Source organism: Hippopotamus amphibius, chromosome 2, assembly GCF_030028045.1.
Source record: "Hippopotamus amphibius kiboko isolate mHipAmp2 chromosome 2, mHipAmp2.hap2, whole genome shotgun sequence".
Lineage (NCBI taxonomy): Eukaryota > Metazoa > Chordata > Mammalia > Artiodactyla > Hippopotamidae > Hippopotamus > Hippopotamus amphibius.
Window position 1 is genome coordinate 216301432 of NC_080187.1, and position 16063 is coordinate 216317494.

At 39.7% G+C, this 16063-nt stretch overlaps 1 protein-coding gene across 13 annotated transcripts in view; it reads left to right on the plus strand.

Moving 5' to 3' along the window:
- The window catches only part of PEAK1 (pseudopodium enriched atypical kinase 1), a 272370-nt gene that overhangs the window by 196768 nt on the left and 59539 nt on the right, over positions 1 to 16063 (plus strand). For 9 of the 13 annotated variants that reach the window (XM_057723460.1, XM_057723457.1, XM_057723468.1 and 6 more), the window contains one exon: positions 11751 to 15016. In XM_057723460.1, the coding sequence (XP_057579443.1) occupies positions 11868 to 15016 (3149 nt within the window). In that variant the 5' untranslated portion in view covers positions 11751 to 11867. The remainder of the gene's footprint in view (positions 1 to 11750; positions 15017 to 16063) is intronic. The other 4 variants (XM_057723463.1, XM_057723469.1, XM_057723458.1 and 1 more) reach the window with 1 other exon arrangement.

A 16063-nucleotide genomic window follows, 5' to 3' on the forward strand; every position in this document is an offset into this window, starting at 1 on the left:
GGAGTGAATTTAACCAAGGAAGTGAAAAATCTGTACAATGAAAACAAGATTTTGTTGAAAGAAATTGAGGAAGAGGGACTTCCCTGGTGTCACAGTAGTTAAGAATCCACCTGCCAATGCAGGAGAACAGATTCGATCCCTGCTCCAGGAAGATTCCCACATGCCACAAAGCAGCTAAGCCCATGCGCCACAACTGCTGAGCCTGTGCTCAAGAGCCCGCAAGCCACAACTACTGAAGCCCTTGCACCTAGAGCCCACGTTCCACAACAAGAGAAGCCACTGCAATGAGAAGCCTGCGCACCACAAGGAAGAGTAGCCCCTGCTCACTGCAACTAGAGAAAGCCCATACACAGCAACAAAGATCCAATGCAGTCAATAAATAAATAAATAAATTTATGTTTTTAAAAATTGAAGAAGACACAAATGGAAAGAAATTCCATGCTCGTCGATTAGAAGAATTAATATTGTTAAAATGTCCTTAGTACCCAAAGCCATCTATAGATTCAGTACAATCTCTATATGTGTTATCTTAATTCATTTTAACAACCACTCTGTGGGGTAGAGGATTATTGTACTCCTTTAACAGATGCTTAGCAAATTAATACTGTAAATGAGATCACAAGAGGAATGCTTACCTGACGTAAAAGAATATTGTGTTTAAGCACTGCTTTTCAAACTTTAGTAATTTATAGGCTCCTTTTAATTGATTTTAAAATTGCAGTCTTTTAGTATTGATGTACATTATTATTATAATTTTACTTAAATATGAACAAACATAAAATTAGGTGTAAATTCTTTATGCTTATATTTCTCATTTAGCTATAACTAAAACAAATTTAAAAGTTAAGTAGAAAAAAAAGCCTATAAACTAATGAAATTCAAATTAACATTATTTTTATACGGTAGATGATGTTTTGCTCAAACAGTTGCTGCTCACAATATGAATATGGAGCTGCCTGTAACCCCACAGTTTCTTGGCAGCTTTCATTACCATTTTTCTCTCTTTTCTGCCACACTTCTTTCTAGGATATTGAAAATCCAAGATTGGTACAATGTACAGTGACTGCATCATGATGTCATTTTGGTCTTTACTTAGTGGAACTGTGACATTTACATATTAAGTGAGCCTCCTTCTTTTCTCATTATTCCTTACAATTAAAGCAGTGTGCTTGATACCAGCTCAGATTAGAAAAACATATAAATGTATATGTACATTTGTAATAATGTTACAAACCATGTTGCTGTGTTTAGTTAATAAGTGGCCATTGCAATGTTCCATCATATGTTTACATTAATTTATTTTAGATTGTAAACTTTGCTTTCATTTCAGTATGAGAGCTGTTTTGGAGAACTCATAGACCCTTGAAAATACATCCTAGATCCCAGATTGAAAGATACTCTTAATGTATTTTTAGCCATTATTTATTTATAACCATTATAAAAATAATTCTTACATATTTATTAGAATAGTCCTCCAAATACTTCTACCAGGAAAGACTGTTATACTATTGATAGTTTATTATGGTATCTCTGTGAAAGCAACAAATTTGTATTCCTTTAAAGTATCGTATACTTCAGACTTTCAGTAATTTAAAAGTACCTTTTCCTTTTAAAAGTCTAAGTTATAAATGTCTTACGGAATGTATCATTCGCTCTGTTCTTTAACTGGGGAAGGTAAATTTTAGTCTGACTGGAAAAATAATGCCTTCTACCAAATGTACAAGTCATGCAAGACAATAAAGCCTCCAGAAATGGTGAAGAGTGGTAACAAAGGATGTTATCACTTCCTCTGTATTGCTGTAAACATTCAAATGGGATTTCTCTCAAAATAATCAGCTGTTTCTTACTTCTTTTTCTTTCCCAACCTCTTCCTCCTTTTCTTCCTCTCCTTTTCTTCTTTCTCTTACTTTTGATTCTTTCACTGCCTTCTTTTCCCCTCTTGCTAATTCCCTTCTTTCAAACCAGAGATCACCTATCTTTTCTACATCTCAGTTAGCCGCAGTCCAGCTTTCTTCACTTGACAGTTGAGGGCAGTGAAGAACACAGCAAGGCAGCTTCTAGCAGCATCTCACCATTCGCTCTCAACTAGCCACTTCATGGGCCTTTCCAAATAAGGGTGGCTCCTGACTCAGGCTGGGCTGGATGGAAGATCGTACTTAATTTGCTTCAGAATATTCACTCCAACACTCTGAAGCAAAAGCAAAGACAAAAACAAAACCACCTGTAGGGCATCCCAGCTAGCCGTTTGCCTCTTCGTTTACTCCTAGTTTGCTCTGCAATGAGTACATGGACCCTGCCACCTCAGAGGTGAGCTGGAGAATGTATAGGTGTGCCTGCTTCTGACATTTCTTTGTTCAAGATAGAATTCCACTATGGTAAGCAGTGCTGCAGCTGCTGCTGGGTGGACTGCTTTTCAGGTACCACCATGCTTACATCTAAAGCAGCCTCCAGATGCCAAGGGTAGCTGAACTCTGCCATTTATGCATACATGCATGCATTCATTCATTCTGGCTCTGGCCCTGTTAACTATTTGACCTTGGGCAAGTCTCAGTTTCTTCATCAGTAAAGTGGGGCTAATAATAGTATGTACATCATAGGGTTTTGTGAGAATTGAGTTTTCATGGGTAAAAAGCTTTAAATGGTGCGTGGCATCTAGTAGTAAATGCTAGCTAAAATTATTATTATTCAGGAAGCACTTATTTAGTTCTAGTATATTCCAGGCAATCCAAGAGATATGGAGATCAAGAAGATGCAGCCCTGCCTTCTAGGGACTTATATAATACAACACGGTTTTATAATAAAAGTATTTAGGAAGTTAGGTAAAGCTTCATCACAGGTAAATTTTGAGCTGAGTCTCAAAGGGTAAACAGGGTGTTGCCAAATGGAACAGCATTAGAAAATATACATTCCAAGCAGAGGGAATCACTTGTGAACAGAATAAAACTGTAAAAGACTCTGGAGTTCTTGGCTGTTATTAGATAACATTTTAATCTGCTTTCTGGTGTATACCTTCTTAAGTAGGGGTCTGAGGTGGGTTCAGTGAACATTTTGGAACTTCTAATCTTATAACTAGGTGTTACCTAATTTATAATAATAATTTTTATTATTATTTAACTAGTTCATCAAAGAACTTGAACTTAAAAAATGAGTTGGGACCTTAGCATTGCCTCTTTACAGTGGCACATCTGCTGTTGCACAATTCTTATCCTGAGATGACTCCCATGTGACAGGAACAGTAAATTGTTAGACAATACTTGTTGTTAGGACAACTGGAAGTGGATGGGCTTCCTCCTTTCAACAGACCTTTGGTTTTTTGAATTAAGCAGGTTTAACCTTGGTTTCTTCTTTAGACAGAAGAACCTTCTGGCTTAAGATCTTGCCTATTCTTGTCATAGCGAAGAACTGTGATTTCTTTTTTTTTTTTTTTGTCAGATCTCAAATTAAGAAGGTTCCTTTTACTCATGGAATTTCCATTTGTGCACCAAATTAAAGCTGTGTTTTATCTTCTACAAAGCCTTTTCCTGCAGCTTTGCTTTCACTTCCTTTCCCCACCCTTTTAGTCATATACTGAAGGGTTTGGCAGCTGGTGGAGGTATCGGGTCAGCATTTTTCTCTGTGGAAGGAGGAAAGGTTGGGAACAGTGATGTGGGGATACTTGTCACATTTTCCTTTCCTTTTTTATTTAAGTGACCCACTCGTTCCATTACAGAAGCCTAATGAGAACCTTGGCTTGTAAATTTTACTGTAGTAGCCTGGAGATGGACTACGGTAATGTGTCGGATGACATACAGGTGATAGTTTCTCAGTGAAGAGTATCCTTAAAGGCCCATGTACAACAGTGAGGATTCTTGATTCTGCCTTTTGGGTGATGTGACAGATTTTATGAAGAGAGATAATGGGCTGTAGGAGTCACAGGATTGGGGAAGAAGCTGAGCAGTCCATTCCCCATCCTCGTTTATTGCCGAGACCAGCTCGGCGACTCGAGGTGAGTGACGGGTGCCGCAAGCTTGAAGAAAACACAGACACAGACTGAAGAAAACACAGACACAGACTGAAGAGAAAGATGGGACCGGGGGGCTCAAGACCTCTAGGATCAAGAGCCTAGGATTCATCCCACGTTGCTTTTATTGAGTTCTTGGCATAGCCTAAGGGTCTAACACTCCCACTTTAGTCCCGCAAACAAGGTTATCTTTGAAGTAAACAAACAAAGGCCTCACATGACTGGGGCAATGATCTTTGTTTGCCTCCTGGGTCCGATTTGAGCTGGGTGTGGATTTGAGCTGGGTGTGGCGTGGATTTGAGCTGGGTGTGGAGAGCAAAGCAGCCCTGGGGGCAGGAGACCTCTCTCAGATGGATTAGGGGTCTGTGCCCCACCCCTGTTGGCCCCTCTGCGACTGTGCCTGTCTTAGGTTGTTCCTCCCTTGAGGAATCTTACCCGTCTTTGGCTAACCAGTCATCCTCCGGGGCCAAACAGGGTCATATGAGGTGTGCAAGAGAGAAAGGGGCTGCGCCCCCAGAGAGGGTCAATATTCTGTTTCCATGGCAGCCTATGCCCCCATGGTCTCCACGCCCAGCACCCTTAGCTCCTCCACTGCTCAAGCAGGACATCCTGCATCCAGTCACTCGGCCCACATACTTTAATTACTTTTAGTAACATTTACAAGGTTTCAGAAGGACTTCTGAATGTCTTCCCACAGTTTGTTAACAGATTTTCCTTTGGTGCCTTTAGGAAATGCTCCATATATGGTATTTAATATACCACGTACCCACTCTCACCCTCTTCACTGACTTGGAAATCGCATCTAGCTTGAGGAGCTCCAGCTCTTTCTACGAGCCTCTCTGTTCCAAGATTGAAATCCTGAGTGGATTTGGTTGTTTTGTAGCAAATCTGCTTGAAACTGTTGGACTAGAAGAAAACTAATTATGTCATTGTCTGTATAGCGGGAGAGAGAGAAAAAAACAGTAATAGATTCTTAAAAAGCTGTCATGACTGGAAGTGAGATTGGCTACTCTTGAATAGCTTCATCTATAGCCCGAAGGGCTTTGGTCTGGAAAACTGTCAAATATGAAATCACATTTTAGATCACGGAATCCTGGCTAGCTCCTAGGGGCAGCTTCAGCCATTAAACTCGTCCATCGACCATTTCATCTGCAGGATTTGCTTTGAGATTATAAGGAATGTGGAGGCAAAAGAGTTTTTTCTTATCAAACATTCCATTTTGATGCTCTATAGCAGACCTGTTTTGGCAAATAAATAGAAGACAGTAGGGTAGACTGTAGTATATCCTTGCTTAAGTGCCTTAGGAGGCACATTTTTTATTTCACAAGCATAACTTTGGTGGATGGGGTTTCCCATTTTGGTGTCAGTGTTGAGCAGGCAAAGCTGCTAGTTATTGATTGCCATTGAAGTCATTTCACAAAGGCAGTAAAGCCCAAGGATTGCTCTTTGGACAGAACTACAGTTGGTACAGCTTCTCTTTCTAAGAGCCTGTTGTAAGTTAAAATAGTTTTGACAGTATCTTTAAGTGCACATCTTTGTCTCCAAACATAATTAGTGATGAAAAATGAAACCCTCATTGTTAAGGCTTTGTGGCTTAGACAGCAGCTCCATCTGGTGCTTGCTAAAGGTGTTTGCTTGGTTCATCTCCTGGTTTTATAACAGCATAAATACAGATGTACACAGAACTTAATAAAAGAATGTCAAATCCAAGGTCTCAGTTTTATTGATGGGTTTCTATTGCTCACAGCATTGACGTAAGTTAATTGTGTTCCTTGTTGATAATGTGATAGCTGCTAATCAATTTAACAGCATCTCTTGACTGAATTAACTTACTTGCACTTAAAGTGGAGAGTTATTTTTACTATTTATCTACCAGTCTTGGGAAAAGAAAATATACTGTACTACTTATAAAGAGAAAATTTAATACCTCTCTTACCATTGGTGGGTTTAACTTGGTTAACAAAATATTAGGCTGGGATGCCTTATGTTTTGTTGTCAGTACCACATAAGCTAAGTAGACAGGAGTTTTTTTTTTTAAAGATTCTTGGTGACTCACAGGAACATCTTCAAACTGCTAATAGAAGTTACTTCTGAATAATAGGATTATGCATAATTTCATTTTCTTTGTGCTTTTCTGAGTTTTCACAGTGAGCGTACATAAGAAAAGAAAAAATATCTTATATAACAACAAAAAAAGTAATTTAAAAACAAAACATACTGTAGGTAGCTATAGCCTTGAGTTGCTATTCTCAGTCTTTCTCATTCAGTTGCATGGCCTTTTCTGGGCTTGTTTCCCTCATCCATAAAACAGAAGAATTGAACTAGGAGCCTGCTCAGTTTTAGCATTCTAAGGTTTGTAATTATCTACTGCTTTTTTTCCCTATCTTTTCAGCTTCTCCCACTCGCCTGTGTCTTTCCCCAGCATTTGTAATCAACATGATCTAGTTTCTGCCATCTTAAAATAAGGAAATCCTTTCGGGAGGCCCTCCACCATACTCCCAGCTCTTTCTTTCTTCCACCTCACGCTTAAACTTTTCCAAAAAGTTATCTAGAATTACTGTCTCTTCCCTCTTCAAGTCACTGCAGTCTGCTTTCCCTCCCCACCACTGCATCAAAATAATCTGTGCTGAGATCAGCAGTGAGCTCACATTGCCAAGTCCAGTGGGCACATTTAAATCCTCATTCCCTGTTACCTTTCAGCAGCATTTGAAGTAATTGTCTTTTGCTGCCCCCATCCCTCCCCCAACCCCCACAATGAAATTTCATCTGGCTTCTGTAGCATCACACTTATGGCTGTTATTTTTGAGTTTTCTTTGGGTGTTATCCTCTTCTCCCTGGTTCATCCACCAAGGCTACCTCCCCAGCTCATTCTTTTTTCTTTTTGGTCTAGATATTCCTATACTAGTAGTTTCCAAACAGACAAGAACAGCAGAATTCCCTTCTGTGTTCCAGACTTCTAAATTCGGCTACTTGCTCTATAGTATGCAGGCTAACAAGATACAGACTCGTAATCTTCCCTCCAAAAGTTACACCTCCACCAATGTTGTCTGTCTCAAATAAATGGCCCCACAAATCATTTGAATACATAAACCCAAAACCTAAACACCCAAAATCCAGTGTTTCATGCATATACCTTTATCTGCCTTCCCTGAAGCTACATCCTAATCTAGATCCTTGTCATATGTTATTTTGTCCACAACAGTCCTTTAAACAGTCTCCTGGCCTCTTGTACTGTTCTCCCCGAGTCCATTTTCTATACAGCAGCCAGAACTTTCTTTTATTTTTTTAAGTCCAATTTATTGAGATTTGATTTATGTACAGTAAAACGCCTTTTTTTTAAGTATACAATCTGTGAGTTTTGACAAATGCATGTAGGCATATAACCACCACCATACAACATTTGGATTGTTTCTAGTTTTTGCCTATCAACCTTTGTATACAGTGTTTAGTGTAAACACAATTTTTCATACCTAGGGATGTGATTGCTGGGTTACATGGAAAGTTTGTGTTTAACTTTATAAGAAACTGCCAAACTGTTTTCTAAAGTGGCTGAACCACTAGCATTCTCACCAGCACTATGTGAGAGTCTCAATTGCTCCACATCCTCCTTAGCCTCAGTTTTTGGTTTTATTTTAATTTACTTTAATCATTCTAATAGGTGTATGGTGGTACTCACTGTAGTTTTAACTTGTATTTCCGTATGACTAATGGTATTTAGCATCTTTCTGCTATTTATATGTAATCCATTTACCTTTGGTGGAATATCTGCTCAAATCTTTTGCCTATTTATTTTTGTCGGATTTTTTTTGTTGAATTTTGAAGGTTCTTTGTATATCCTGGATACAAAGTCCTTTATCAGATATGTATTTTGCGAAAAGAATTTCTCATCTGTGGCTTGTCTTTTCATTCTCTTATTATTACCTTTGTCAGAACAAAGGTTTTTAATTTCGATGAAGACCAAATTACCTGTATCTTGTTTTCTGGATCATGCTTTTGGTGTTTTATCTAAGAACTCTCCCTATCCCAAGGCTACAAAGATTTTCTCCTGTTTTCTTCCAAAAGTTTTGTAGCTTTACATTTTATGCTTACATCTGTGATCCCTTTTGAGTTCATTTTTATGCATGGGGTTTGACGTATGGATCGAGCTTCATTTTTTTGCCTATGGATATCCAGTTTTTCTAGCACATTTGTTGAACAATATCCTTTTCACTTTTATCAAAAATCAGTTAACTATATTTGTGTGGATCTATTTCTGGTCTCTATTCTGTTCTATGTCTATTCTGATCTATATCCAGGGTCAGCAACCTTTTTTTTTTAAGATCCAAACCATAAATATTTTAGGTTTTGCAGGCAAAAAAGCAAAAAACCAAGATATTATGTACGTACTTCTATAACAAGAAAGAAAATAAGTTTTCATGAATTTTTTTGACAAAATTCAAAATATAAAAATTGAGTATAGTTTTTTGAAACACAGCTCTGCTTAATAAGAAGAGAATTCTTTTTTGGGAGAGGGATAAATAATTTGTGCTGAGATCACCAATGATTAATTTTGCTTAATTCAGGTTCAGAGTTAGTGCTTCCTGTCATCAAAATTGATTACAAATGTTCATCTATTGATGCATATCTGTAATGAAATTTCACATATTTTTATCTTTGAAAATGTCTTTTCACACATGTGATTCATGTAGCAGTGGAAACTCTGCAGTTTGTAGAGTGCTGAAAAGCACTGCATAGTGATGACAGTGCCACATAGTCTGTCATAACTCTCAGCTCTCCACTGTAGCACAAAAGCCACCACAGACAATATGCAAATAAGTGAGCCTGGCTATGTCCCAGTAAAGCTTTATTTATGGGCACTGAAATCTGAGTTTCATACAATTTTCACTTGTCACAAAAATTTTTTTAAATTTTTTTTCGACTATTAAAAATTTAAAAAAACACCTCTAGCTTAGGGACATATGAAAACAGGCTAGATTTGGCCTGTGGGTTGTAATTTGTTTATCCCATTTCCCCCATCTTTGTTCCTATCCTTTTGCAAATACCATATTTTCAGGATTGCTGTAGCTTAAAAGTCTTGAAGTCAGGTAATATGAGTCCTCCAGCTTTGTTCTTTTTCGGAATTATATCTGGCTATTTTAGTCTCTTTGCCTTTCCATATGCATTTTAGAATCAGCTTGTTGATTTCTACAAAAAATTCCTGCTCCGATTTTGGTTGGAATTACGTTGAATCCTCAGAGGAGCTTGGAGAGAATTGACATCTTAACAACATTGAGAGAACTTGATATATTTCTTTTTTTATTTAGGTCTTTGATATCTTTAATCAGTCTCTTATAGTTTTCTGCATATAAATTTTTGATTTTGCACATATTTTGTTAGATTTATACCTAAGCATTTCATGTTTTTTGGTCAGAGCTGTTTTTTTTTTAAATGCAGATTATATCATCTTGTTTCCCCTGTTTAAAACCCTTCGGTGGGTTCCCACTGCTCTTAGGACACTCTATAATCTTTAAAAGCCTATAAAAGGCCCCACATGATCTGGACCCTGCTCTCTTTTTCAGCCTAATTTTATGCCATTCTTCTCCTTGTTCAAAATGTTTCAGTCTCAAACTAGCGGGAAATGGTTTTACCAACTAAGGGATATAGCTTTTAGAATACCTGAAAGAGTAAATAAATACTTTCAAACAAACACTTGAAAAATATATTTTAAGTTTATAAAAAGCCATTCAGTGATCTCCAGCAAAGAGTGAACTTAGATTTTGGCCAAGTCATTGGGCCCTCTATGTGGAATTCTTTGATCTTTGTCTGCACTTCTTCCACTGAGGCAAAGTGCTTTATGAGTGTTGTTTACAAGGGACATAGCTATGTATATATTAGCTAAAGAAAATGTTCTTTCCTTTCTTATAAATGTGCTGAAAACTAGGCGAAAGGCTGTGTTTCTGACAAAACCAAGGATCTTGTCACTGTCGTACATGAATGAAATTAAACTTTCTAGCTATTAAAATAGTTGTTACATGTACCTGCCTACTGCAAGCTCTATTATAATATCCAAAGTGGAAATGTAAGACTATAGTAGTGTTCTGTGGGAAGGTCTGTAGCTATGTGCCTAAGAGAGAGTCAAGAGAGAAAGAGAGCCATAAGATTATTTTTTTAAAGATAAGCCTCAAAACCAGCACATTTAATCAACCAGTGTTTGTCCAGCTCCTTACGCTAGACATACAGAGATGAATAAGATATAGCCCAGGCTTAAAGAAGCTCAAAAACTAGTGAGAAAACAAAAAATTAAAAATGAAAGTGCTTGTTCAAGGAGGTATGTTTAAGTGGCTTTGATGGTACCAAGGAGAAATGACGAGCCCAGAGGGATTTAGAGTATGATAAGACTAGTTGATTTTTTTTTAATTTATTTATTATTTTTTGGGGGTACACCAAGTTCAGTCATCTGTTTTTATACACATATCCCCGTATTCCCTCCCTTCCTTGACTCCCCCCCTCCTCGAGTCCCCCCCACCCTCCCCGCAGACTAGTTGATTTTTAAGACATAAGGCTAGAAGGGAGGCAAAGACTATATCATGAAAACCTAAGGGGCTTATATTCCATCCTATAACCCAGAGGTTCCAACACCTCAGTGCACATAGAATTACCTGGAGAACTTGTTTAAAAATCAGATTCCTGGACTCTTCCCTTAGAGATTGACTCAGATGTTTCCCCAGGTGGTTCTTACCTATCCAGCAACCCCTGTCTGACATGTGGGAGCCAATGCATTAGGTAATATTGAACCACAGAATAGTTAAGCTAGGTAATAAGATGATCATATTAGCGTTTTAAAAAGAAAAATCTGATAGTAGTAGAGAACAGTGGAGTCACCTGAGAATTCATTAAAAAGCAAATTCTGATCCAGTAGGTCTGGGACTGGACCTAAGATACTACATTTCTAACAAGCTTCAAGATGAGGCTGATACTGCTTGTCTGAGGACCATTGTTTGAGTAACAAGGGTAGGGAGGTTAAATTGGAATGGAGATCAGTTAACAACCTAGTGTAGGAATCTAGGCAAAAGATGGTGAGCATCTGAACTCTTAGCAGTGTCTGGTAATGGAAAGGAGTTCCAGTGAAATGTAATAGATAAAATTGGCAAGATTAATTTACAGAAGGATTTAGGATGTGGAGTTAGAAGTGAGGGGAGCGGTGTCAAGAATGGTCTAAAGGTTGAAGCTTAGCTGTCTACGAGGATGACAGTGACAGTAACTGAACTAGGATAAAGGCAGAGGAAGAAGGTGGCCTGGAGGGTAAAGGAGGGCTGGTTAGAGTACAAACGTTTCTTAGAGTTGAGAAAAGAGGTGGCCAGAAGATTAGTCCTGAATGTGTTGTGTTTCAGAAGTCTATGAGATCCAAATATAAGGGGTGGACAGAAGAAAAGGAACCCACAATGGACTAAGAAGTTTTAGGTAGGAGGATAACAGAAAGAACGGTTTCAAAGACATTTCCAAGGGGGGAAGCTCACAGTATCATTGTCACAGAGACATCAAGTGAAATATTATACTTGGTTCACTGAGAGTGCGTAAAATTATGGTTAAAAAACTAACATTCCAAAATGCTGATTAGGTAAAGAGAGTTCATAAAGTGCCCAGATTAGTTTATCTATCAATCTTTTAATTTAAGGAAAAGTTGGAGCCAGTGTTTTCAAATCATTCATCATGGTAAGCCTCATAGTACCTTTTCCATTCAGATTTTCTTCTTCTCTCCCGCTTCCCCCAGCAGATTGATCACACTTACAAGAGCTGCTATGAAACATAGGGGAGGTGAAAACTAACAGATGAACGTTTTGCCATGCACTGAAAGGAAAGCATTGAATGTGAAGCTCTATTTTTAAAAATGTCTGCTTGTAATACCTTTACTGAACACGTTTGGAAACCTGGTGAATGCAAGAACTGCTTTAAACCTAAAAGCTTACACCAGCTCCCCCCAGACCCTGAGAAGGCACCCATCACCCATGGCAATAAAACTAATGCCAATCACAGTAACAACCACCGAATCAGGAATACGGGAAATTTCCGGCCGCCTGTGGCTAAAAAACCCACTATAGCTGTGAAGCCCACTATGATGGTGGCAGATGGGCAAAGTGTGTGTGGTGAGCTTAGTATCCAAGAACACTGTGAGAATAAACCTGTCATCATAGGATGGAACCGAAACAGGATGGCCTTGAATCAGAAACCACTTAATAATAATAATGAAGATGATGTTGAAGGATTTAGCCATGTTCCTAAGTCTTTTGGGAATAACGATAGTGCAAAGAAGGCATCAAATAACAATAACGGACTAACTGAAGTGTTAAAGGAGATAGCAGGCTTGGATACCACCCCTCAAATAAAAGGAAATGAAACAAACTCCAGAGAAACATTCTTAGGAAGAATAAATGATTGCTATAAACGATCACTGGAAAGAAAGCTTCCACCAAGTTGCATGATGGGCGGGATAAAGGATACTCAGGACAAGCACGTTATTCTGAGTGGGAGCACAGAAGTGATCAGTAATGAAGGGGGTCGATTCTGTTACCCAGAGTTTTCTAGTGGCGAAGAGAGTGAGGAAGATGTGCTTTTGAGTAACATGGAAGAGGAGCATGAGAGCTGGGATGAGAGTGATGAGGAACTGCTGGCCATGGAGATTCGCATGAGAGGGCAACCCCGCTTTGCCAACTTTAGGGCAAACACTTTGTCTCCTGTTCGATTCTTTGTGGACAAAAAATGGAATACTGTCCCCCTGCGAAATAAATCTCTGCAAAGAATCTGTGCTGTAGACTATGATGACAGTTATGATGAAATCCTGAATGGTTACGAAGAGAATTCTGTGGTCTCCTATGGACCAGGAAGCATTCAGAGCATGGTGTCATCTGACTCCACATCCCCAGATTCCTCTTTAACAGAAGAATCACGTTCTGAGACAGCCAGTAGTTTATCCCAGAAGATCTGTAATGGGGGAATAGCTCCTGGTAACCCAGCAGATTCTAAGGATATTAAGGAAAGTGAGCCCAATTATGAAAGCCTCTCTGGTAACAATCAGGAAAAGGACTCATCGCAGGCATCCAAAAGCTCAATAAAAGTTCCAGAGACACACAAAGCAGTCCTTGCTCTCCGATTAGAAGAGAAGGATGGCAAGATTGCTGTACAAACTGAGAAGCAAGAAAGTAAAGCCTCTACAGATATTGCTGGGCAAGCAGTAACCATAAACCTCGTTCCTATAGAAGAGCAAGCAAAGCCCTACCGAGTTGTGAATCTGGAGCAGCCTTTGTGCAAGCCCTATACCGTCGTGGATGTGTCAGCAGCCATGGCCAGTGAGCACCTCGAGGGCCCTGTTAACAGTCCCAAGACGAAAATCTCATCTTCTACTCCAAACTCTCCGGTGACATCACCTGCATTGACATCAGGACAAATAAGTGCCCATTTCCAGAAATCCAGTGCAATCCGCTACCAGGAAGTATGGACTTCCAGTACCAGTCCACGACAAAAGATACCTAAGGTGGAATTAATTAGTGGTGGGACTGGACCAAATGTCCCTCCAAGGAAAAATTGTCACAAATCAGCACCTACTTCACCCACAGCTACAAACATTTCCTCCAAAACCATCCCTGTTAAGTCACCTAATTTGTCTGAAATAAAATTTAATAGTTATAACAATGCTGGTATGCCACCTTTTCCAATTATCATCCATGATGAGCCAGCTTATGCTCGGAGTTCCAAAAATGCTATCAAAGTTCCCATTGTCATCAATCCAAATGCATATGACAATCTAGCCATTTACAAAAGTTTTCTCGGAACAAGTGGAGAACTTTCAGCGCAGGAAAAAACCGCAAGCGTAATAAGCCACACGTACGAAGAAATAGAAACTGAAAGCAGAGCGCCTGCCAGCACCACCAGCAAACCTCCTGACTGTCCCCAGGCTAAAGGGCTGTTAAACAGCACAGAGCGTAAAAGGGGCTCAGTGGCTCAGAAGGTTCAGGAGTTTAACAGCTGTCTTAACAGAGGTCAGTCTTCACCACAGAGAAGCTGCAGTTCCAGCCACAGCTCCCCAACAAAGCTCCAGAGAACCACTCAGGAACCTGTGGCCAAAACAGAAGGCACTCGAGAGTCCCAGATGATGGGCAGCGGCGGCGGCGCCAGCACCAGGGAGAAAGCGAGCACCGTGCTTTCTCAGATTGTGGCTTCCATCCAGCCCCCACAGTCTCCTCCAGAAGTGCCCCAGGCTGGCCCGAAAGCTTGCAGTGTGGAAGAGCTTTACGCAGTTCCTCCCGATGCCAGTGCTGCTAAGAGTACACCTAAGAGTACGCCAGCCCGACCCAAATCTCTCTTCACATCCCAGCCCAGTGGGGAGGCTGAAGCACCTCTGACCACAGAAAGTCCTACCACCCAAGTACAGAAGGATCCACTCACAAAGCCAGTCACCACCCCTCCCTCCAAATTAGCTACTAACCCCCAAAGTGAGCCGCCACCCCCCTTTCCCCCACCACGTTCGACTTCCTCCCCTTACCATGCAAGTAACCTTCTGCAGAGGCATTTCACCAACTGGACCAAGCCAACCAGCCCTACCAGGTCAACGGAAGCTGAATCAGTTTTGCACTCTGAAGGCAGCAGGCGGGCAGCTGATGCAAAACCTAAGCGCTGGATATCGTTTAAAAGTTTCTTCCGCCGTCGGAAAACAGACGAGGAGGACGACAAAGAGAAAGACCGAGAGAAAGGGAAACTGGTGGGCCTGGATGGCACAGTCATCCACATGCTGCCCCCTCCTCCAGTTCAGCGCCATCAGTGGTTCACAGAGGCAAAAGGAGAGTCCAGCGAGAAGCCAGCCATCGTCTTCATGTACAGGTGCGACCCTGCCCAAGGCCAGCTCAGTGTGGATCAGGGCAAAACCAGGGCAGAGCAATCAGCAGTCACAGAGAAGGGTGGAGCAGAAGATGGGCTACTACAGGACGCAGAGAAAAAGAAAAGGAGTCATTCTTCTCCATCACAGATTCCTAAGAAAGTTCTCAGGTATGTAAAATAGACTGGCAGAATGTGGGAATTTTTTTAAACACATTTTCAGTTGCTAAGTGTTTTTGCATCTTTAAGATTGTATGAGAGCCATTTCTGTTTGTAAGCAGCACTCAGCGGCCATCATCTATCTTTATAACTGCATTCCAAGATTAGAATATTATTAAAGTGATCTTATTGCACTGAACAAGGTTTATGGCCCTGGATCTTTAGCTCAAGTAGCCTGCTGCATTCTGGTAAATGCAGAGGGGCTTTAACATGGAAAAGCAAATCCATAATACTTTAATAGCAATAAATAATATGTCGCTTTGAAATGCTGTGATAGTGTGAGGAAAAAACAGGATCAAATGAATAAATGGTGATACTGTTCTTTCCTTCACTATAAATGAAATGAAACTCTTTAAGCAATTTTCTTTTTTTTTTTTGGCTTTCACCAAGGTGTTATCTCTATATGCATTATTTTTTTAAGGGATTATTTGTTTTTTTTAATTTCTGTCTCTTTCTGTCCTTATTTCATGTGTTGTGGAAAGGGGGGGGAAAGGACAAGCAGTTTATAGTTTTTTAAAATGTGAGTGAAATAAGAAAAGTTGGTTATTGAGATTGAGACCCAGTGGTATAATCCTCATTCCAACTAGGCAAATTGTACACCCACACCAGTCCTCTAAGCATCGGTTTTATTTAATACTTGAATAACTGTTTATTGATCATCTACCCTATATAAGGCACATCCCAAATATTTATCTCAAATCTTTGTTAACAGCCCTACAAACTGAAAATCAGAGAAATTAAGAATTGGCCAGATTCACACAGCTAGTAATTGTCAGAGCCAGAATTCAAACCCTGATCTGTCTCACTGTAAAACTTGTAGTCTTCCTATAATGTTGCATTGTTTGTTTTTTTAATATTTATTTATATATTTATTTATGTATTTATTTATTTGGCTGCGTCGGGTCTTAGTTGTGGCACACGGGATCTTCATTGCGGTACACATGATCATTCATTGTGATGCATGGGCTTCTCTAGTTGTGGTACATGGGCTTCTCTCTA